This window comes from Artemia franciscana, chromosome 19, assembly GCF_032884065.1.
Source record: "Artemia franciscana chromosome 19, ASM3288406v1, whole genome shotgun sequence".
NCBI classification, from domain to species: Eukaryota; Metazoa; Arthropoda; class Branchiopoda; order Anostraca; family Artemiidae; genus Artemia; species Artemia franciscana.
The window spans coordinates 20,038,501-20,063,449 of record NC_088881.1 but is presented as its reverse complement, the minus strand read 5'-3'; the positions used below and the strand labels follow the sequence as shown (position 1 = coordinate 20,063,449).

General features: G+C 35.0%; 2 protein-coding genes across 13 annotated transcripts in view; both read left to right on the top strand.

The window, feature by feature from the left end:
* LOC136039389 (probable enoyl-CoA hydratase, mitochondrial) overlaps window positions 1-24,949 on the top strand; it is an 82,839-nt gene that overhangs the window by 2,887 nt on the left and 55,003 nt on the right. For 4 of the 12 annotated variants that reach the window (XM_065723082.1, XM_065723081.1, XM_065723078.1 and 1 more), the window contains exon 2: window positions 8,861-8,972. In XM_065723082.1, coding sequence (XP_065579154.1) covers window positions 8,870-8,972 — 103 coding nt within the window. In that variant the 5' untranslated portion in view covers window positions 8,861-8,869. Of the gene's footprint in view, window positions 1-5,507; window positions 5,635-8,860; window positions 8,973-15,425; window positions 16,818-20,504; window positions 20,613-24,949 lie in introns of those variants that run through there. The other 8 variants (XM_065723072.1, XM_065723077.1, XM_065723073.1 and 5 more) reach the window with 5 other exon arrangements.
* Window positions 5,630-6,761, top strand: LOC136039391 (L-seryl-tRNA(Sec) kinase-like). Its single transcript, XM_065723084.1, has one exon. The coding sequence runs from the start codon at window positions 5,765-5,767 to the stop codon at window positions 6,710-6,712; it is 948 nt and encodes a 315-aa protein (XP_065579156.1). The 5' UTR covers window positions 5,630-5,764; the 3' UTR covers window positions 6,713-6,761.

The following is a 24,949-nucleotide window of genomic DNA, read 5'->3' as shown; positions in this document are numbered from 1 at the left end:
TACGTCTAGAAATAATTTTGGTTAAAGGATTAATGAAGCTAACTATGCTAAAAGAAGAGAATAGTAACTGAAAGTTGCATCTCAAAGCTGAAAACACTTGTAACAATAATAGCAACCTAGTTAAGGGTGAGTAATAATATAAATTATAGAAAACTTTAGTCAAACTTTCAAAGATGGCTTTCAACTTCTTACTGAGACTGTACACAGCCAAGTCAAAGCAAAATTAAGCTTCCAAAGTTAAAATCCTTCAATAAAGAAACCCCATGATTTTTATCACTTTATGGATAGATAAACTAGTCTTTGAGGTCAGTTAGATAATATTTGCTTTGCTATAAGATTTAATTTTCAAGTAGATTTTACATTATATATTTTTAGTGTTATTCTTGTCCATTATTTTTACTGCAGATCATGTTTGAGGTCATCAAATATTATTTATCAAAACAATCTTATAATAAGAGAATTGATATTTTGATCCCAACTACTACACATTCCATAGGCAATCTACTAAAATGATTGAACAGCTCAAATCTCTTCCTTAGGAAGAGCACTTGGACCACCAAACTACCAAGCCTTTTGTATAGACAGAAACAAGAGGTTATAATCACTGCTCACTGGATAATTTCTAAGCCATCATTTCCTGATTTCCTCCCATACAGAATCTGCCAGGGCCAGTAAAAAAAAAGTTACAAAGATGTTTTTAAAATGCTAACATCAAAGCCTCTTCTTCTCAAGTTATCACCATCTGGAAATCCCTGAAAAGAGAAACAATGTTGTTAGGCTGGCCAGATACCTTCAAGGCTAACAATAGAATAGATCAGATCAAATTTCATCAATGGATCAAATCCTTCTGGAATCCCAAATAATTTAAGGAAACTAACAAAACAAATTCAATAGATAATTTTAAATCAGAAAAATAACAAAGCGGTTTAGCAAAGTGCTTAGCCTGCTAGTGATATGTAGAACGCCAATAAGATAGTGGCCATTGTCAGCTATTTAAGGGTCAAATACCTTTTGCTAAATTTTATGATTTTGAAATTTCCACCATCATACAATGTTGCTATTTGAATCTTTCAGAAATAGATATACAGCTCAGTAGGGACAAGAAGGGGTGTTTTTAAGTTCCAAACTCCTCACCTCCTATTTGTGTAATGCTTAAAAGATGTTTACTTTCTGTGGTACAATTGTAAGTTACATGGTCATTTGCTAAGGCCTATTCATAATGAGATTTTACTAATGCTGTAATTTTAGCCAATCAGAATTTGTCATGCTACTTTTGAACTTTTTTTTTGTTTTTAATTTGCTTGCAACTTACTGAACATATAGACTTTCTATAATGGGCCTGAAAGGATAATGTTAAAAAAAATGGTTGAAATGGTTTTTGATGTACCAAAATAGGCCAAAAATTATTTTTCTGTGACTGGCTTTAAACTTTCAATGTATGTAGCCTTGGCCAAGTGAACTTTAACTTTCAACTTTTTCTTTATTCAACTTAAAAAATACAAAAACAATATCAATTGGAAAATAAACTTGTATGTGTTACCATCCTTCTTGGAAAAATAGAAAATATTGTATTTTTAGGGTTTTTAATCATGTTTAATTTTATAATACATTTTTAATTGAGACACCAGCCCCTTTCTTTGTGTTTAAGGCTTTTTAAAAATTTATGCAACTTTAATTTTGGTGAACAAGTAAAAAAAAAAATTAATTTGGAATAATTATAAAAATCAGGTTTTGCAGATGTGTATGTTGCAGTCAGAACTTGACTTTTTAGAGATTATGCATCTATTAAGTTGAGTGACTCTTCACTTGCAGTTTGTATTTACATACTGTTTAATCGAGGGCTCTCTTCAACATGATTGAGCCTGCCTTCCCCCTTGATGGTTAATAATTTCAAGTTCCAACTTTTTATTTTCAAGTTTAATACTCATGCAGCAACACTTAAAGAATGATAATTATCCCTGAAAAGTGCATGCATTGAATTATTTCTTGCTAGGCAGAAGAAGGGGTTTCTGAGAAATTGAAACTGAATTTTAGTCATTGTTTTTGTGGTTGTCAATGAAAGTACTATGAGCATACATATTTCAAGTGGGATCCCCTACTTTCTGTCGTGATGAGTTTTCACAAGGGATGTAAGTAAGTTTCCAATAATTCTAAACAAATTGACTCAGAATTTTCACTTGATAGCATTTTAGTCCTCTTTGGGTCAAAATTGTTGTTTGTGCAACAATAGGGCAGAAAGCACCACTATACAGCACTAGATTTTTCATTTTTTTCTAAAAAACCCTCTCCTCATATTTTGTGACCACTGATGCACTACTATCACCCTTGGAGAATAAGAGCTAAGCGCTCATATGGCACTTGTGATGAGGTCATAAGAGCCAAGAGCTCATATGGCATGAGCTCTAGCAAAATTCTAAGGATCAATAGATTGATTTAAAAGGAAAATCAGAGGCTTAATGCCAGTTGGGATTTGAAATAAGAGCTCTGAGACACGAGGTCCTTCCAAATATCTAAAGTAATTAAGATCCAATCACCAACTTGCAAGTTAAAAATACCTCATTTGTTCAAATTTCCTCTCCCTTTAGCCCCCCAGATGGTCGAATCAGGGAAACAACTGTTATCAAGTCAATTTGTGCAGGTCCCTGACACGCCTACCAATTTTCATTGTCCTAGCACATTCAGAAGCACCAAACTCACCAAAGCACTGGAAATCCCCCCAATTCCCCCAAAGAGAGCTGATCTGTTCCAGTTATGTCAATCATGTATCTAGAACTTGTGCTTATTCTACCCATCAAGTTTCATCCCATTCTTTCCACTATAAGCATTTTCCAAGATTTCCAGTTTCCAAGATTTCTGTCTTCCCCTCCAACCCCCTATGTCCCCAGATCAAATTGAAAATGGAGCATCTGAGACATTAGATCTTTCTATATATCAAAATCATTAAGATCCAATCACCCATTCGTAAGATAAAGATACCTCAATTTTCACGTTTTACAAGATTTTTGGTTCCACCTGCAACTCTCCCCCCAATGTCACCGGACCTGGTTGGGATCTAAAATAAGAGCTCCGAAGACAAGATCTTTCTAAATATCAAATTTCATTCAGATCCAATCACCCATTTGTAAGTTATAAAACCTCATTTTTTCTAATTTCTATGAATTACCCCCCTCCCCCAAAGAGAGCGGATCCGGTCCGATTATGTCAGTCACGTATCTTGGACCTGTGCTTATTCTTCCCACCAAGTTTCATCCTGATCTCTCCACTCTAAGCGTTTCCAAAGATTTCCAGTCTCCCTCCCAACTCCCCCCAATGACACTGGATCCAGTCAGGATTTAAGATAAGAGATCTGAGTTATGAGGTCCTTCTAAATAGGAAATCTCATAAAGATCCAATCACTCTTTTGTAAGTTAAAAATGCCTCATTTTTTCTAATTTTTCAGAATTAACCCTCCTCTCCCCCCCAGATGGTCGAATCGGGGGAAACCACTATTTCTGATTTAATCTGGTCTTGTCCCTGATACACCTGCCAAATTTTATCATACTCGCTTATCAGGAAGGGCTAAAACTAACAAAACCAGGACAGACAGACTGACAGAATTTGTGATCACTATATGTCACTTGATAAATACCAAGTGCCATAAAAAGGCACTGCCTGTTAGAACTACAAATAAACATATTTGTGGATAAAGGTTGAATCTGTGTTATTGGGGTTTCTGACAGGGGCGCCGTTTCAGCAGAGGGGCAGTTGTCCCCCCAATAATTGGAGAAAAAAGTATTATATAGCTTGTGCCCCTTGCCTATCCAGATATGGACCCCTCTTGACCCTGGTCTCTGATATGCTGAATTTGATGGTGAAATTTTCATCAAAATAACTCCTCTTTGGGGGGTTGCTTTCCCCCTTTTTTAAACTGTTCAATTTTGTTTAGTTGATAACTTTTGATGATCAACTTTAACTGAATGGATCTTACATATTTAGAATTTCCATTTATTAGTGTATATGTTGTTATCATAATTCCCCTTTTAAGAGTTTTGGCTACTATTAGCACAGGTTGTTCTTTACTTACAGTTTGTTACCATGAATTGTTTGATATCCCATTGTTTGTATTTTTCTCATTTGTAGCCTTGTTCTCTGGTTATGTATTCCTTTTAAATTTGTTTGGTCATTTTCTGTTCAATAGATTCATTATTGATCTTATTATTCCAGTTTGTATTTACATTTGTAATTTTCATTCTTTTTTTTTTTTTTTTTTTTTTTTTTTTTTTTTTTTTTTTTACAAAGACGAATTCTTTCTTTTTACTTTATGGTGGCTATTTGTTGAATAAATGTTGATACTGATTTTTGAACTCAAAAAAGTTTTTTTTTAAGCTTTGCTTTTTATCTCTGCTTTTTCAAAAGCTCTAAAGCAAATATATACAAAAGAATAAATAAGTAATTGAAACTAAATTAAAGAAATAAATGTAATTGGTCATGTTTGTTGGCAATTTCCCTGTTTTCTATATATTTATTGAACAGAGGGGCTAAGCTATGGAATAAGCTTGTTCCAAGTATTAAAGAATTGCCCATTAATCAATTTAAGGCCGTGCTGCGTGTGGGGTTTCTTGGTAGGTATACCTTTGAAATAGATTGAGATTGATTGATTTAGTATTGAAAATAATTGTTTATTGTTTTTTTCTTTTGTTTTCTTTTTTTTTGCTTCGGGATCATGATATTATGTTGTTTGATTGTGTATGAATTATTTATATAATTTTTTTTTTCTCGGTACACGGTTTCACCTTTCTGCTCATTTTAGATTAACTCATTGTTTTTTTGTTTTTGTTCTTTCTTTCTTCTATTTTTTGTTCTTTTTGTTAGTAACACACCCTCGCAAGCAACGCTTTTGGTGTGCTACCGATTGATTTTGTCCTTTGGTTATTTCCTTTGGTTAATAAATTAATACTACTACTACTACTACTAAACATATGACCCCAAGGATCTTGAAAATTAAATATAAGAAAAAGAATAAATGACTAATTAAAATTAAATTAAAAAAAAAAGAATTTGTCATGTTTGTGGACTGTTTCTTTGTTTTTTATATATTTTTGTGTGTATATGGCCCCAAGGCTTTTGAACTACACTGATACATCTATCTATAATACCATTGACATAGAATAAACTATGTAGTTTACACATGAAAAATTTGGAGAAACTGTCTTTAGGCATAATTGATTGTTAGGTTTCATACAGGTGAATTGCACAATATTTGTATTTTTTTTTCTGCTAAAGAGATACATGAATTGTTTAGTTCATATGTTTGTTTCTGTAAGGCTTAAAAGTTTTTTGTTGTGTTTTAACTTTGACAGCCTTGTCTCTCAGAGAGCTGTAATGGTTCTGTGTGTTGATTGGTCACAAGCTGGACCTGGCAGTTGAATATACATTATAAACCATTGAATGACACAATATGCTATTCTACATTTGGTTTTGTTTTATAGTAAAGATATCCAAATGGGATCAGGTGGAGCACAAAATTTCAAAGAGTTTCTGGAATTGTACAATAAGTTATCCGAAACCTGTTTTTCAAGGTGCATTTACACATTTCAGGAACGAGATTTGACTGCAGATGAATCAAAGTGCGTTTTAAGCTGTGTTGGAAAAATGGTTAGTACCAATCATAAGATAATGCAGGTATATATGGAGGTTCAACCAGAGATAATACAAAAGAGAATTGATGAGGCAGAAAAGCAAAACAAAGCTGGTGTAACAGAGTAGTGGAACTTTCCACTTGGAGATGTCTAGAAAGTGTTTAGTTTTAGTGATGGGGCTTCCTGGTGCAGGAAAGACAACATTTTCCGAAAAAATTTCTGCAAAAATTATTCAAGAGGGATCCAAACCAGTAGTGTTTTCTTATGATAGTTTTTTGTCTATTGAGGAACAAGAAAGTATTGTCCGCAATGGGAAAGACATGAAACATGTTAGACAGAGAATATATTCATTTATTGATTCATATGTTTCTGGTGTGCAATTTCTACCTGAAGAAAATGATGAAATCCATTACCCTAGTGAAATCAGTGATGATTGCACATATGTCATTATTGATGACAACTTCTACTACAGAAGTATGAGATATGAATATTATCAGTTGGCCAGAAGGCTCAACTTTGGTTTTTGTCAATTTTTTGTTGATTGTGATGTCACTACTGCAAAAAAACAAAATGCTGCTAGAGGTAAAGTGAATAGTGTTCATGAAGGTGTAATTGATAATATGGCTTTGAAATTTGAGCCCCCTGATCCAATGAAAAATTCCTGGGAAGCCTTTTCTTTTATTATACATATTTCATCTACTTCTATGGAATTCCCAATAGCAATGGCTTTTGACATGATAAAGATTGCGTTTAATAATCCTATGATAGACAACAAAGAGGAAAAACAGCTTTCTGCTGATCGTGATAGAAAAATATGCAGTTTAAGTGTCATCCATCAAGCTGACAAAATATTACGAAAAATAGTTGGATATGAGTTAGAAAAAAGACATAAGGAAAACTTTACTCACGAAAACACAAACCAGCTTTTTAGAAAAATTAGTGAAGCAAGATTTAAATTACTGAAAGATATGAAATCTGGTGATTTGTCTGTTCCTGAAGATATTCAATTGAAAATAAAGAAGCAAGATGAAAATGGTTTGAAGGAGTTGGAAAAGTGGCTACAGAATTTGTTTTTGGAAGAATGCCCATTGTGAAGCTTAAATTTGACATTGTGTCTTGAAATAAACCTTCTGTGCATCTCTAGTCTTTTTTTAGGTTTGGTTTATTAAAAAGTGTTTGCTAAATCAAAACAAGATTAAATATATGAACTGAAAATATGACGTCCCTAAGAAAGCAAGATATGTTGAATTTAGTGGAATAGATTTTAGAGGGAGAGGGTTTAATTCCTATGCTTTTTGAACATTTAATGTTCATAAGAAATGACTTCATAAGAAAAGAGTTCATAAGACTGCTTCCATCCTCCCTTAAACAGGGGGTACCCTCTCCCATATGAGATTTTTATATGTACCTGCTTGAATAATCAATTCCAGTATAGTCAAAATAAAGCCCTTTTCCCCCTTGCAAACATTTTCTGACAATCTTTAAGTTATCCCCATAACAAGATGGTCCCAAGACTAGTTGTCCTCACCACAGGTCCATAATAGCAAAATAACCCTATTGCTTTGAAATTCCCCTCAGCACCCCTAACAATCTGGGTTGCAGCAGTAGCTAGCAACCTAGTAAGAGACAATCACATACAAGACTAAAAATATAATAGCCCATAACCTAAAAATAGAGTCAGATCAAAGTAAGAAGTACACTATTAGAACTGCCTTGTCTTAAACCCCTTTAAGGAAACCTACTGTACTTTGGTTTGAACAACAAGGGAAATATATTGGCATGAAAATCAGGAAAAGTGCCTGAAAGCACAATATTTTGCATATATGGTATCGTCCTTTTTTCTTTTCCTGAGATAGCAGGGCACTGGAACATCGTAGAAAGATGTTTGATGGCTCATTTTAAGGGGAATTGATGGGGTTAAAAACCTTTTGTGATTGATTTTTTTTTCTAAGCGTAATCAATTTTTTTTATGAAAAACTGCACTTTTCTATAAGTGTAGTTGCTTATGTTATCATAACATCAGGAATTTGTCACCTCTGCGTGCTTTTGTAATAATAAACAAAAAACATTTAAAAAATAATAAAAAGAACTGCATTTTCATATACTACATAATGAATGTCATCATGGTTTATTAGAAAATAGTTTTATTAGACGTGAATAAAAGGCCATATTATGATAGTAGCTCTGATGACATTGGTATATTATGACGTTAGTTCTAATGACATCGGTATATTATGACGTCACTATTATAATATAAGGGGGGATGTTAGAATACATGGCTTAAGCAGTAAGATGGTATCTTCTAAGTTATCAAGACATAAGATAAAAAAGCAGTACTGCACAAAAAAACAAAAACAGAGATATAATCCTGAAAAGAGAAAAGGAAAGGTATTTAACAGACCAGGCATATCAAGAAGTAAAGATTCAGAAAGCAAAACAGAACATAAAGGAGCGTTATCAGAATGATGAAGATTATAGAAAAGTAACAATTGAGAGAGCCAAACAAAAGAGCAAGGAGTGGTATGATAATGATGAAGATTATAGATAAGTAATAATTGAGGGAGCCAAACAAAAGAGCAAGGAGTGCTATCATAATGATGGAGATTATCAAAACAATTACAAGAAAAAGGTTGCTTCCAGAATAATGGGTAGATACTGGGGTGTTAAAAGCTATAATAAAAGTAATTAAAACCTCTGCAAGGCTGTAATACATAAAGGGTTGGCATAGTTCATCATATTTATTAGAATTGCAACGGTAGCTGCATCCTAGTAAAAGGAGAACTGCCTAATGAGAAAACATTTCGATCTGAAATTATAAAAAGGATTGGCATATTTCATAATAGAATAGGATAATATAATTTTTAAAGGTATTATGTCAAAAGCTTATTCACCCTCGCTCTTTTCACATATATGACACAATTAAATGGACAAAAAAACGCAGCACATATTGTGCTGTTAGGATGGGAAACGTACTGACAGTATAATTAGAAATACTGCTTGTTAGAATGCCTTCAGGTACACTACCCGTTGAATACTATCATACAATTGCTTTCAGAACTGAGAGTTACGGATAATAGTCATTTAGGCAATGGCTGCAATAAATCAGCACACATTTTCATTTATCTCGTCCCATCGTCCAATATAAAATATTCTAATCCACGCCCGCTTACATTATTCGTCTGTGAACTTTTTCTATCTGGTTTGTCCATTTTTTTGGCTCACGGAACAAATTATTTTTCTAGGAGTAAAACATGTTGAAAGTTGGGTCACGATTCTTCCGTTCTGTGGTAAATAGCTCAAACAATTCTCAAATTCTTAGTGTTCAGTTAGCAAGATTCGCTAGCACAACATCCGGTAAGTTTTGTCTTTGTTTATAACAACTATTTAAATAATATTCAGAATATGCACAATAGTAGCTATTTAACTTGTATACTAGTCGAAATTTTGATAAATTTGCTGTATTTTAGAGATGTTTCTTTTTTTGATAAAAGACTCAGATGGACTATTGCCTACAGGACCAAGAAGAAACATCAAGTACACGTTACAAGGAGGAGGTCATTTTGTTGAAATATTGCTTAAAATAGATATTTGCTACAAACTTGTCTTCTGCGGGTAAATTGTTGGTGTTAAATTTTTATGTTAAACTTTAGCTGTCCAAAAATACCGTTTGAAATAATTTTTTCATCATTACTTTACAATTTCTTTCCCTAAAAGGGAACTGAAACATCTTACTGAAATTTATTCCAATTGACATTACAAGAGGTTTCTGTCAAAGCCCAGAAAACGGAAGTTCGAATAAATATAGTTGGACCGCTTCTGAAATTGCTTTCTAAGATCTGTCTTTGGCATTTAGGAAAGTTATGAGAAAGAAGAAAGAAATGTACAACTAGTAAAAAAGCGGATACATCTCCACAGGTAAAATTATCTGATCCCTTCTCCACATATTTTTGTTGTGTGCCAAAAAAAGAATTTTTGCCCATCTTCCAAGAAAATCTGAATTAGTTTCTTTTTGCAGAATGAAATCTAGCTTGGAATTGGAATATACACCACCGCGTCCCTATACTTTTTTTTATGGCACTTGGTATTAACCAAGTGACATAGCAATCGCAAGTTCTGTCGGTCTGTCAGTCGGTCCCGGTTTTGCTACTTTAGGCACTTCCAGGTAAGCTAGGACGACGAAATTTGGCAGGCGTATCAGGGACCGGACCAGATTAAATTAGAAATAGTCTTTTCTGGATTTGACCATGTGGGGGGGAGTGGGGGACCCATTAATTCGGAAAAAAATAGAAAAATTGGAGTATTTTTAACTTACGAACGGTTGATCAGTTCTTAATGAATTTTGATGTTTGTAAGGATACCGTGTCTCAGAGCTGTTATTTTAAATCCCGACCAGATCTGGTGACATTGGGAGGGGGAAACCTAAAATCTTGGAAAACACTTAGAGCGGAGGGATCGGGATGAAACTTGGCGGGAAAAATAAGCTTAAGTCCTAGATACATGATTGACATAACCGGAACGGATCTGCTCTCTATGGGGTAGTGGGGGGGGGGGGGTTAATTCTGAAAAATTAGAAAAAATGAGGTATTTTTAACTTACGAACGGGTGATTGAATCTCAATGAAATTTGATATTTAGAAGGATACCGTGTCTCAGAGCTCTTATTTTAAATCCCGACAGAATCTGGTGACATTGGGAGGGATAAACCTAAAATCTTGGAAAACACTTAGAGTGGAGGGATCAGGATTAAACTTGGTGGGAAAAATAAAACAAGTCCTAGATACATGATTGACATAACCGGAACGGATCCGCTCTCTTTGGGGTAGTTGGGTGGGGGGGGGGGTTAATTCTGAAAAATTAGAAAAAAATGAGGTATTTTTAACTTACGAACGGGTGATCTGATCTCAATGAAATTTGATATTTAGAAAGATACCGTGTCTCAGAGCTTTTATAGTAAATCCCGACCGGATCTGGTGACATTGGGGGTCGTTTGGGAGAGGGGAACCTAAAATCTTGGAAAACACTTAGAGTGGAGGGATCGGGATGAAACTTGGTGGGAAAAATAAAACAAGTCCTATATACATGATTGACATAACCGGAACGGATCCGCTCTCTTTGGGGTAGCTGGGGAGGGGGGTTAATTCTGAAAAATTAGAAAAAAATGAGGTATTTTTAAGTTACGAACGGGTGATCGGATCTCAATGAAATTTGATATTTAGAAGGATACCGTGTCTCAGAGCTGTTATTTTAAATCCCGACCGGATCTGGTGGCATTGGGGGGGATTTGGGAGGGGGAAACCTAAAATCTTGGAAAACACTCAGATTGGAGGGACCGGGATGAAACTTGATGGGAAAAATAAGCTTAAGTCCTATATACATGATTGGCATAACCGGAACGGATCCGCTCTCTTTGGGGTAGTTGGGGGGGGGGGTAATTCTGAAAAATTTGGAAAAATGAGGTACTTATAACTTATGAACGGGTGATCGGATCTCAATGAATTGGATATTTGGAAGGATATCGTGTCTCACAGCTCTTATTTTAAATCCCGACCGGATCTGGTGACATTTTGGTGAGCTTGGGGTGGGGGAACCTAAAATCATGGAAAATGCTTAGATTGGAGGAATCGGGATGGAAATTGGTGGTAAAAATAAGCAGAAGTCTTAGATACGTGATTTACATAATTGGAACGGATCCGCTATATTGGGGAAAAAAATGAGAAAAAATGACGTATTTTTAACTTGCGAAGGAGTGATCGGATCTTCATGAAAATTCATATTTAGAAGAACCTCGTAACTCAGATCTCTTATTTTAAATCTCATTCGGATCCAGCGTCATTGGGAGGGGGGGGGGCCAGAAATCTTAGAAAATACTTAAAGCGGAGAGATTAGGATGGAACTGGATGGGAAGAATAAAAACCTGTTTAAGATACGTGACTGACATAACCGGACCATATCTGCTCTCTTTGGTGGAGTTGGGGAGGGGGTAATTTTGAAAATTTAGGTATTTGTAACTTACGAAAGGGTGACCAGATCTTAATGAAGTTTGATAATTAGAAGGATCTTGTGCTTTAGAGATCTAATTTTAAATTCTGAACAGATCATGTGACATTGGGGGGAGCTGGCGGGGGCAACCGGAATTCTTGGAAAACATGAAAATTGGGGTATTTTTATCTTACGAATAGGTGATCGGATCTTACTGAAATTTGATATTTAGAAGGAATTCATGTCTTAGAGCTCTTATTTCAAATCCCGACCAGATCTTTTGACATTGGGGGGAGTTGGAGGGGGGAATCTTGGAAAACACTTGGAGTGGAGGAATCGGGCGAAAGCTTAGTGGATAGAATAAGCAAATATCCTTGATACGTGATTGACGTAACCGTACTGGATTTGCTCACTTTGGAGGAGTTGGGGGAGGGATCCAGTGATTTGGCGAGTTTGGTGCTTCTGGACGTGCTAGGACGATGAAAATTGGTAGGCTTGTCAAGGAGCTGCACAAATTAACTTGATAAAGTCGTTTTCCCAGATTCGACCATCTGGGGGGCTAAAGGGAGAGAAAAAATTAGAAAAAATGAGGTATTTATAACTTACGAGTGGGTGATCGGATCTTAATGAATTTTGATATTTAGAAGGACATCGTGACTCAGAGCTCTTATTTTAAATCCTGACCGCCATTAAGCCTCTGATTTTCCTTTTAAATCAATCTATTGATTCTTAGAATTTTGTTAGAGCTCATACCATATGAGCTCTTGGCTCTTAGCTCTTCTTGCCTTGTCACAAGTGTCATATGAGCTCTTAGCTCTTGTTTAAACTTACTGTCTTCTCAAGATACTTGATGTTATATGCCCATATTTCTCCAAAAACACTGCCTATTAATGTATAGGTTATGACCGGAATATTTTCGGCTTGTGAGATAAACACAAGTCTACTGTCTGTTCCTTTTATGCCCTCCTTTTATTTTCAATAACTTTTCCGGTTAACTTTGCATATATTAAATAGATAAATAAAAAAGTTTTGTCAGCTTTTAAACGAACCAAAAATTATTCCGTATATGAAGGGCGCTGCCCTCTCCTCCATCCCTCTCTTGTTTCGCTAAAGTTATTTAGTGCTTAAAAAGAAGCTTTTTATTCCAGTTTAACGACCCTTGTGTTTCATTAGTCGTTCTTAAAGAATTGGGATAAAAAGTCAAGCTTTTGCGTAAAGACTGAGGAAGTGATGAGGGAACAGCCTCCCTCAAATGCGGAATAATTTCTGCTCGTTTTAAGTTTCAATATCGCTCCTTACTTTCAGTTGAAAAAACGTGTTTATTTAATTTAATTTCTGATGGTTTTTCAAATAACGCCCAGGTCTAACCAAGGTATGATGTGGGCTACTGGCCACATATATCCCATCCCCAATTTCTTGCTGTTAAATCGTATGTATGAATAATTGCAAATTATTTGGCAGCATTACGCCTTTTCATTTTTCCTGCTTAAGAATTTAAAATGTTGGATTGTCATTAAAGTTTAGACAATAGTCAAATCTTTTTGTTGAAAAAGTCCTTAATAATATTTTCATTAGAAGATTTTGGGTGGACGGTAAGGGGCATTAATCTCATATGGATCGGAATTCTACGTTACTTCTGATATTTTACGCGGATGAAGCAATTGCCACCTCTAAATAGGGTTCTATGATGTTTAAATATCGCAAGAAATTTCCCGACAAGGTTCATGATACCCCGCCCCACATTTTACGTCTCTGTGCCGTTAGGTATGTGTATGTTATGTATATGCAAAAGAGAAAAGGATTGTTTCAATGAGAGGGACACTATTATCCCTCCCCGTGATTGTACTAATAATAATAGGGTAGATCAAAGTACTTCCGGGAATCACTGATGATTATATATTAATTACCCCCTCCCTAAAACTCATTGTAGAATCCTCTGAAGGCTCAGTGACAGTTGGGATATTTGGGTACTAAAATGCACTCTTTGAGGCGTCTTTCTCCCCGCCTACAAATACCCACCGTCCCTCCTTCATAATATATAATGTGTCTGCACACATCACTGTATATAATTTTATTTGTGAAGTATGAAGCAAATCAGTTTAAGTCAACTGAAGCTTTGAAGTGAGTGTTAGAAATATTTTTTCCAGCGACAATAAGAGATGTATCACACCGTAGCACCCTTATTCAGGCTTAGTCTAAATGAAGGGAGATGAGAGATTAATTCCTTACTTTATATATTTATGTGAAGGCTCATGGAGGGTAAGAAAATTTTGGGTATTGAAATGTGCTCTTCTAGGAATTAGACCCCTGTACACAATGAACCACCGCCCTGCCTTCATAATAACTGATGCTTAGTTATACATCACTAAATATAATTTTATGAAAAGTCAACTTAGCTGAATTAAGCATTAAACTAGATGTCCATATTAATCATTTATCTTGTATGGACTACATGACTTTTGAGGAACAAATGTACCGCCGTGCGGCATTACTTTCTCTATAACTGGGAGCCTCAATATATAATTTTTGATACTTTTAAATCGATTGGATATTACAGAATTTTAAATCGATAGCAACTCGTTCTTCTTTGGGCTAAATCGTAGCTTGGTGCCTCAAAATGGCAGAAAACGGTGCTTTTCCGTGGCACAATCTTTTTAGCCGTTCGAATCAGCCCTTTCCCGATCTTCTAAGACTATCACCCCTGGCACAAAACAAACAAATAAAAACGCGCCTGTGATCTTTGTTCTGGGAAAAAATTCCATATTTTTGTAGATGGGGCATGAAACCTTTACAGTAGTGTTCTCTGATATGCTGAATCTGATGGTGTGATTTTCGTAAAGATCACTTGACGTTTTGGTGATATTTCACTCCTTGTTTGAAAATCAGGCAAATTTTTCTCAGGCTCGTGGCTTTTGATGGGTAACATCAAACTTAATTATTTTTATATATTTGAAATCAGCATGAAAAGTCAATTATTTTGTATTCATTAATTGTTATCAAAATTCATTTATACAGAATTTAGGTTACTATTAGCCCGAATCCCTCCTAACTTACAGTTCATTATCACAGATTTTTGAAAATGTTCAAGCCATATAACGCTGAGTTTTTATCATACATTGTTTTAATTCCCTTGAGCAATAGCCCTGATTTGGTGGACTCGCCAATAAAAAAAAGAAGAAGAAAAACACTGCTTTAAATTTTGGTCCATTTTGATCCTTTCATAAAAAAAAGCTACGAAAAAGATTTTAATTTATGTAACGCTGCAGTACTAGTTTGCTTTTGAAAGATCGGACCTTGGTGATAATTTTGCTTTTTAAGGCTCTGAATTTTAAAGCTTTGTCGTTTCTTCTGGAATAAAATGACATTTGAATGATCTAAAACAATAGTAAATAAAAAAAAGTTCTTGTAAAAATTAAATTGCCACTAAAAACCCAATAATTATTATCCTGGCCACTTTCTCTTCATACATTCTACTTTAAATTAAAAAATTAAATCCAATTGAGTTTTTTTTTGCTACAAAGCCGACTTTCGACATTCTTTTAGAAATTCCTTTTAAAGATTTGGCTCTATTTCGCAATCGTATTCCTATTGACAACGGGACAAAATGGTGAAGAAGACTCATACTACGTGTTAATTATCTATTCATGCTTCTCTTGTTCTTGTCATAAAGTTAAAAATTCAAATATTCTCCATATTAGAGGCAAACTCAAACGCAACATTCGAAGAATATTGTAGCACCAAAAGCTTTCTAGCATACGCCTATTTGTTGATCAATGAAATGATGCGTTCCGGATTCATTGCCTATAGTGACCTGAATTTTCGTTTTCAGACGCCATTCAGCGCCGGTATATAAGACAACGACGCATAAGTTACGACTTAGTTCGCCCTCACATTGTCTCTCCACAACTTGAAGTACCATCACACATTCTTTGCCCCGAGTATGCTAATGGTAATGAGCCTTTCATACCGTATGACGTTGAAATAAAATCACTGGAACAAGTGCATGGCGTTTTAGAAGCTTGCAAGATTGCAAGGAAGGTACTTGATAGAGCTATTCGCTACGCAAAAGAAGGTGTAACTACAGACATGATTGATAAGCTTGTTCATAATGAAATTATACTTAATGGTGCTTACCCCTCTCCATTAAATTATAAAGGCTTTCCTAAGTCAATATGTACTTCTGTGAATGACGTTGCCTGTCACGGCATACCAGATAATAGAGCGTTAAAGAGTGGTGATATGCTGACAGTTGATGTCACTGTATATCATCGTGGATATCATGGAGATTGTTCAGAAACGGTGATTATTGGGAAGCCTGATTCCATGGCCAAGAAGCTTCTTGAAGTTACTGAGAAATGTTTATACGTTGGTATTGGAGTGTGTAGACCTGGCCAAGCGATAAAAAAGATTGGAGAAGCTATTGAAAATTGCACTAAAGAATATAATCTTCGTGTCATTCCTGCCTTTACAGGACATGGTATTGGTTCTTTTTTTCATGGCCCACCTGAAATATGCCACTTTAAAAATAACGAACCAGGAGAAATGTTTCCAGGAATGATATTTACTGTGGAACCTGTTATAACGGACGGAAGTGGAGAGGTGATTGTGCTTGATGATGGGTGGACAGCTGTTACTGCAGACGGATCTCGTGCAGCCCAGTTCGAGCATACCATTCTTATAACTAATACCGGTGCTGAAATTCTAACTATCTGATTTTATGTACCAAGATATACTCATTTTAATCCATCAAATTCCTGGGTCTAACTGTCGCAGAAAATCACTTTATTTATTCGCCAACTGTGACAGAAATACTGGAACTGTACATAGATTTGATGGAGTTGTGAAACAAAGTTAGATTTAAAGGTAGTGTGCAAATGAGAGCTATTCAGAAAGTAATTTAAGCTTTGGAAAAAAAATTGAAGAAATCAGAATTTTATCATGATTGCGGATATTTTACAGTTTAACCTGCCTATTGTTAAAATTGAGCTACTTGTAACAATGGTGCCACCGGAGTTGAAATTTCTTTATCCAAACTTGAACAACTTTATTTAGCTAGGTGCTGGTTGGTGCAGCACCTTTTTTTCTAAATTCTATCCATTCTACTTGGCGTGCCTCCAGCTCAGCCATCCCATTTCATAACGTATTCCCTGAAAAATAGTAGTTTCAAGATACCCAACTTTTGGGCTTTTGGGGATTTTTCTCAATAAAGTTTTGTTTTGGTCTTCTAAAAAAGATCTTGGCACATTATTCTGGAGGACAGGGAGGGACATTTTGGTCTATTGAAATTTTGGAATATATTCTGATTATCGAGCCTTAATTAGGTTTAAATTCGTGGAACATAGATTTTAGCTAAATCCAATTTTGGGTGATAGCAAAGGTATGGACACAATTGGTTCTGAAAAATAGTATTATCTCAACCTTAGCTTTGGAATGTCTTTCGGATACAAAAATGGTAAATTTAGGATGATTTTACCAAACAGCCCTTCAAGGTGGTAAAAAGCTGGACGTATATAAAGATAGAATGAAATTGTAGGAAATTTCTTGAAATCTTAGGGGATCTCTAAAGAGGGGGCGCAACATAAGCTTTGAAAACAATGGGATAGAGGAGTAGTGTTCATCAATGTGTCAACCTTAGTTGCTAGGGATTTTAATTAAAAATAAGGTAATTGTGACCGTTCTCACGTAACCTACATGAGATGCGCCTATTAACTAAGCGGTAATTGTAGTTGCGTGATTGTCATGTTAAAACATGCGTTTTCTTCAGTAAAGATTTTTCTCTAATTTGACGCTAGTGAGCGAAATATTCGAATATCAGAATTCTCTTTTGGGAAAAATGTGATGTGTAACTTACCATGTAAAACCTTTCTTGTATGGGTTTTTATTTTCGTAGCTGCTTCATAAAGAAAGAAAACGATCAAAATTGTGTGTTTATAAAGGCCAATTGAAAATACTGAAGAAAACACAGAAAACGAATATTTCGAGAAAACAATCGCCTCTCTTCTTCAGCGCGAACAAAAATAATATGATCAAGGAAAAAACAAAAACCAAAAAACAGGCGCGGAAAGTACAACAAAACCAATGAAAGAAAACCGCCCAAAAATTAAATAAAATTCGATAAAAGACCAAAGATTAAAAAAATTACAGTAAAATCCCTAACAAACAATAAAGTGAGTTATTCGCCAATATCCGCAACTTGCACAAAATCCAAACAAATTTAAACTGCCAACGTCGGATACTAACGGACAATCGAGAAATAAAAGAAACAATTCATTCACTCAAACAAACGAAGCAGCAATTGAATAAATTGGAGAGCTAAGTCACTTGATTCCTGATTTTAACCATTGCATTTCTTACGGATACCCTTTGAGACCTAAGGGTTTGATGATGCATTTGATTATGTGATTTGGGAGGTGGTTCAACGTTTATTTCAGGGATTACTAAAGTATCGGCTTCTCTTTTGAGAAAACCGAAATACGACTAATTTATTCTTAAATCACCTGAATCTCTGTTCAAAGCTAGACCTAAATGTTGGTATTTATAAATGTCAACAGCTTCTCTGTAGTGCTGGACAATACCTTTGTCATGTGAAATTAGGCTAGCTTGGTTAAATAAAACAGTATTGTCTGGATTATCAAATATGTGTTCTGAGTGGGCAGAGTCGATATTTTTTGTTTTGCTCCGCTTTTTAAGGGTGTTGTTAATTGAGGTAGAGTGCTGAGTTAATCTATCCGTAAGTCGTTGGTCAGTTCTTCCGATGTACCAAAGACCACAAGAGTCTTTACCTTGGTAGATTTGGGAACTGATAGTTTCATTGGGTCTATTGTAAGTGAGAATATTATTTTTCCTTAGATTTTTGGAAATGTGGTCTGAAACCCCTTTAACGTACGGGAGACCAAGATAAACGGTATTTTCCCTTTGATTTGCATTTAATGTGTCACTATCTGATAATTTTTAATATGTTTTACAATTACAGAATTTATTAAACTAATTGGACAATCATTCCCAAATAAAATATCTCTAAGGTGGTCAAGCTCTGAATCCAGGAAACGGGGAGAGCAAACTTGCAATTCTTGGTCAACTAGAGAAGTGACCACTCCTCTTTTCACAGCAGGAGAATGATTAGAGGAATAATTTAAGTAACAGTCACTTTGTGAGGGTTTTCTATAGACTCCAAACTCATAGCATGTATCATTTTGGTGAGTGAAGGAAAGACTCCAGAGATTTATCACCATGCTCCAACAAATAAAAAATATCATCTTTAAAACGAACCCAAAATTCCGGTTTACAAAAACTTAGCAAAATAGCCTTTTCTTGAAGGTTTTCCATGAAGATATCATCCTCAATTGGCGAAAGGGAACGCCCATGGAAAGCCCATATTTATGTCTGTAAAATCGCCTCTATAATGGAGATAAAGAGAAGTTCTGTTACAAAGGGCTGTAAGTGAAAGAAATGTCTGATTTGAAAGTGTAGATTTTTCTGATATAAAGGGGTTAGAACAGACTTTATACGCCAAAATTCTTTCGGCCTTTTGAGGATCACAATTGGTATACATTGAATCCGCATCAAAACTGCCCATTCTTGTATTTGGTTTAACGGAGACTTGCTTTAACTTGGAAACGAAATCGGCCGAATTTTTAATATAGGATTTTTGAGCCTGAATTAGTGGGCAAAATACAACTGATAAGAAGTTTCCTATTTTTGCTGTAGGAGAATTAAATGAGGAAACAATGGGTCGAAGTTGCTTACCAGGCTTATGAATTTTAGGAAGACCATAAAAACGAGGAGGCGTGCACCCACGTGGGTAAAACCTTTTGTACGATTGATCTGTGATTTTAGCTTTTCCTTTTAGATAAGAAAGCTCTTTTCGGACTTCCTTGACAAACTTTTTTGTGGGATCGGTAGCTAAGTGCTCGTATGTGTTAGAATCATTTAAAATTTCTCTGACGTTTTTGCTGTAATCATCTGATTTCAATACAACAACAGTATTGCCTTTATCGGCTTTGGTAGTAATCCTGGAATGATCTTTATGTATTGAACGTAAGACTAAATGTTAATTTTTACTAATTTTTTTTTAAATTTTGATTATGAACAGAAGGCAAATCCAACAAGGTTTCAAAAAAATGTGCTCTAACCTCAGCAATCTCTCCAACTTCTGCACAAAAAGCATGAAGTGCCTCTTTTGTGTTCACGATAATTTCACTGTAAGGTATTTTCGAGGGGCTATTGAAAAATTTTCAATATGAATCCTTTCGATAGAACCTGATTTTGCTCTGTTGTATGGTATGGGGGATGGAGCTGAGATTTATCACAGCAGGACCAGGAGATGCTTTTGGGACAAAACGTGGATTATTAGAAAAATTTTCCAATTTTAAACGATGGAATTTCTCAGAAAGTCTTTGTCTAGAAATCCTAAAATCATGCTGAAAAGAATTTTCAGAAATAGCTTTAATTTAATGAAAATCAGCGTAGAAAAGAGTGCATAACATTTAATATCACCCTTAAAAAGCGGAAAAAAACAGAAATTTTTGACTCTGGCCCTCTCAGAACACATATTTAATAATCCAAACCATACTTTTTTATTTAACCAAGCTAGCCTAATTTTGCATGACAAAGACATGGTCCAGCAGTTACAAATACCAACATTTAGGTCTAGCCTTGAACAGAGATTCAGGTGATCTAAGAATAAATGAGTCGTATTTCGGTTTTCTCAAAAGAGAAGCCGATAGTTTAGAAATCCCTAAAATAAACGTTGAATAAATTCCTCAATCCCATAATCAAATACATCATCAACCCGTTAGGTCTCAAAGGGTATTCACAAGAAATGTAATGGTTAAAATCAGAAATCAAGTGAACTAGTTCTCCAATTTATTCAATTGCTGCTTTGTTTGCTTGAATGAATGGATTTTCTCTTTTATTTCTCAGTTGTTTGTTAGTATCCGTCGTTGACAGTTTAGACTTGTTTAGCTTTTATGCGAATCGTGGATATTGACGAATAGCTCACTTTATTGTTTGTTAGGTATTTGACTTTAATTCTTTTAATTTTCGGTCTTTCATTGAATTGTATTTAATTTTTTGGCGGTTTTCTTTCATTGCTTTTGTTGTTCTTTCCGCGCCTATTTTTTCCTTGACCATATTATTTTGTTCGCGCTGAAGAAGAGAGGCGATTGTTCTCTCGAAATATTCGCTTTCTGTGTTTTCTTCAGTGTTTTCATTTGGCCTTTAAACAAACCATTTTAGATCGTTTTCTTTCTTTATGTTATGGCAGGCTAATGTGGTTTAAGAAATAATCTTCCCAGCTACTTTTGTTTTATTTCTAAGTAAAGTGTGAACTTTCTGTTAAATACTTCAAAATATTAAAACCCAAATATATATATATATATATGTATGTATGTCTTTTATGCTCAGATCAGTAGTTTAAAAATTCAGGTTCAGTACAAAAAAAAGATTGTTTCGGAGTTGGCTTGACATCCAGAACTTTAAAATAGGTAGAAAGTGGCGAATTATATGGACTAATACAAGATATAATAGAGAAAGCCATAGGAATACGGAGATTTCGAGGAAGGGCTGGTTGAGCCTTGTCTACGCACCTGATAGGATGAAGTACGCCTCAGAAGTATTTATTTCCTCTATGTCTTATAAAAGTTAACAATACTCTTATAAGTCACTAAATAGCTATTACTGTTAGACTTTGGCTGGCACGCTGGATATTAATTGTGCTATAAATCCTAGAATATATTTAAATTGGTGTTTTATTGATTCTCCAATTTACAGTTGGGCTATCTAAACGTCGATTTGATCGCATTTATCGAGCAAATAACGGAGACATCTAAAACAAGATGAACAGCTGGCATTTGTTTTAATGCACCAGTCTTTTCGCGGAAAACAATGCCTTAAGAATTTGGTTTGGTTTATGTATTGACTATTTTAATATGAGCGTTATCAAATTGGCTTCTAATTGTTTTTAAAAAAAAAAAAATTTTTTTAAATGAAAGTAAGGAGCGACATTAAAACTTAAAACGAACAGAAATTACTCCGTATATGAAAGGGGCTTTTCCTCCTCAACGCCCCGCTCTTTACGCTAAAGTTGCTTACTGTTTTAAAAAGTAGAGTTAAGAGAAAGGGTCAAACTTTAGCGCAAAGAGCGGGGCGTTGAGGAGGAAAAGCCCCTTTCAAATACGGAGTAATTTCTGTTCGTTTTAAGTTTTAATGTCGCTTTTTACTTTCATTTAAAAAAAACTCGTTTTTTTGTTTAATTTCTGGACGTTTTTGAATTAATGCATTTTTTGATCTTGGCTCTCCGCGCATAAATAATTAAAACGAAATTTGCATATTAATTTTTTGGGCTAAATGGCTTTTTCATAGTTTTAATCGGAAGATTTTGAGAAAAAAGGAGCGAGAGAGGAGGCCTAGTTGCCCTCCAATTTTTTGATTACTTAAAAAGGCAACTATAACTTTAAATTTTTTACGAACGTTTTCATAAGTAAAAAATATACGTAACTTACGAATTAACTTACGTAGCGAACTTCTATATTCGTATGTTTTTATTGCGTATATGAAGGGGCTCACCCCTCGTCGATACCTCGCTCTTTACAATAAAGCTTAATTTTGTCCCAATTCCTTAAGAATGACCCCTGAATTACAAAGGCCGTACAATAAATAGTTGAAATTATTAAAAATACTTTAGCGTCAAGAGCGAGGTATTACGAGGAGGTAAACCCCTCATATGCGTAATAATTTCTGTTCGTTTTAAGTTTTAATGCTGCTCCTCACTTTCAGCAAAAACTTTTCATATTTATTTTTTCATTGTTTTTTTAAATAATGCTAGAAAATCCTGCGCCCCCTCCATTGAAAGTCTCTTCCCCCATGAGAAGTTCCTCCATGGAAAGATCCTCCCACGTAAGCCCCCCTCAAATCTTCTCCCAAACCAAAAAAATCCCCCTGAAAACGTCTGTACACTTCCCAGTAACCATTACTATATGTAAACACAGGTCAAAGTTTGTAACTTGCAGCCCCTCCCATGGGGACTGCGGGGGAGTAAGTCGTCCCCAAAGACATAGTTATTTAGTTTTTCGACTATGGTGAATAAAATGGCTATCTCAGAATTTTGATCCGGTGACTTTGGGGAAAAACGAGCGTGGGAGGGGGCCTAGGTGCCCTCCAATTTTTTGGTCGCTTAAAAAGGGCAATAGAACTTTTAATTTCCGTTAGAATGAGACCTTTCCACGACATTCTAGGACCACTGAGTCGATACGATCAACCCTGAAAAAAAAAAATAAAAAAAATAAACACGCATCCGTGATTTGTCTTCTGGCAAAAAATGCGAAATTTCACATTTTTGTGGATAGGGACTTGAAACTTCTACAATACGGTTCTCTGATACGCTGAATCTGATGGTGTGATTTTCGTTAAGATCGTATGACTTTTTAGGGGGTATTTCCCCGTATTTTCTAAAATGAGGCAGATTTTCTTAGGCTCGTAACTTTTGACGGGTAACACTAATCTTGATGAAACTTATATATTTAAAATCAGCATTAAAATGCGATTCTTTTGGCGTAACTATTGGCATCAAAATTTCGTTTTTTATAGTTTTGGTTACTATTGAGCCGGGTCGCTCCTTGCTACAGTTCGTTACCACGAACTGTTTGACTGACTCAATATTCAGTGATTAGTTTTTTTTTGTTTTCTGTTATTAATTCTTACTTTTAAAGAATTTATCATCCTTATCAATTTACAATGTGAAATCAGTTAAGTTTTCTGACATAAAAACTTAAAAACAAATGTATAAGAGAATACCTACTTTGATTTCTCTTCCATGATAATAATAACAATGATAATACCATGATAATAATAAAAAAGAATAGCTTGATTTTGGAAATTGGCTAATGGTATGTTCTAAGGCAATTTCGCAAATTCAGGAAGAAAAAAACATTTGAGGAGAAAAAAGAACAACAAAAGAGAACTTTGAGCTCTCTGGCTCTCATTCTAAATAAAAAAAAAATCTACTTCATTTTAATAATTCTATTTAGCACCGGATCAGTTCAATTACCAGTATTTTCAGTCAAATAGCTCAATCAAATGATAAAGCTTGATCTAAAAAATAAAAAAAAAACAAAAGAAGGAATAGCTCGATTTTAAAAAATGATAATGGGTGTTTTCTAATATAATTTTCATAAATTTAAGAAAGAAAGAAGTACATTACTCTAGACCCAATCTAAAAGTTAAAAAGGGGTTCAAATTAACGAAACTGGTCATTTTGTATGCTGCAACGACCATTTGCAAAATATTCGTGGTGTTGTTAGGCAAGCAAAATAAAATACCTAAAGAGTTAAAAACAAATTGGTGAAAACTCAAGAAGCTGACTGGGCCTGAGAATGGCATGTCGCCTTAGAAATGGAATGATGAACCAAACCGAAAAGACTTAGTAATAGGTAAGGGTGAAGTCTCAACCTTAAAACCAGAGAAGATTAGCAAAATAAAATATAATTAGATGGGACGATCGCCACCGAGAGCTTAGCCGAGCCCCTTGGTGACTTTTTTTTATAGCAGGCAAACACCTTTAGGAGCAACAGATCTGCCTGAAGTCAATTGTAATCAATATCAAAACCGCGTCTTAGAACCATACTTTGCCACTGTTGAGGTTTCCAATGTTTTGATCTTAGCTCGCGGACTGACCTTCCGATGTTTCCAAACTTCTTTCAGTTGAGAAAGACACCATGGGCCTTGGCTTATCTACATTGTACCCACTATCTTTACTAATGAAGATAGTGAAAGCCGCCCTTTCGATAGATTAAATAAAAAAAACAAGTTTTTTTAACTGAAAGTAAGGAGCGACATTAAAACTTAAAACGACCAGAAATTACTTCGTATATGAAAGAGGCTGCTTCCTCATCAACGCCCCGCTCTTTACGCTAAAGTTTGACTCTTTCTCTCAATTCTTCTTTCTAAAACAGTAAAAAAACTTTAGCGTAAAGAGCGGGGCGTTGATGAGGAAGCAGCCTCTTTCATATACGAAGTAATTTCTGGTCGTTTTAAGTTTTAATGTCGCTCCTTACTTTCAGTTAAAAAAACTTGTTTTTTTTATTTAATTTCTGGACGTTTTTGAATCAATGCATGTTTTGATTTTGGCTCTCCGCAGAGGAATAATTAAAACAAAATTTGCATTTTTTTTTTTGGCTAAATGGCTTTCTCATAATTTTGATCGAATGATTTTGAGAAAAAAAGAGCGGGGGAGGAAGCCTAGTTGCCCTCCGAGTTTTTGGTTAATTAAAAAGGCAACTAGAATTTTTAATTTTTTACGAATATTTTTATTAGTAAAAGATTTACGTAACTTATAAATTAGCTTACGTAAAGAAC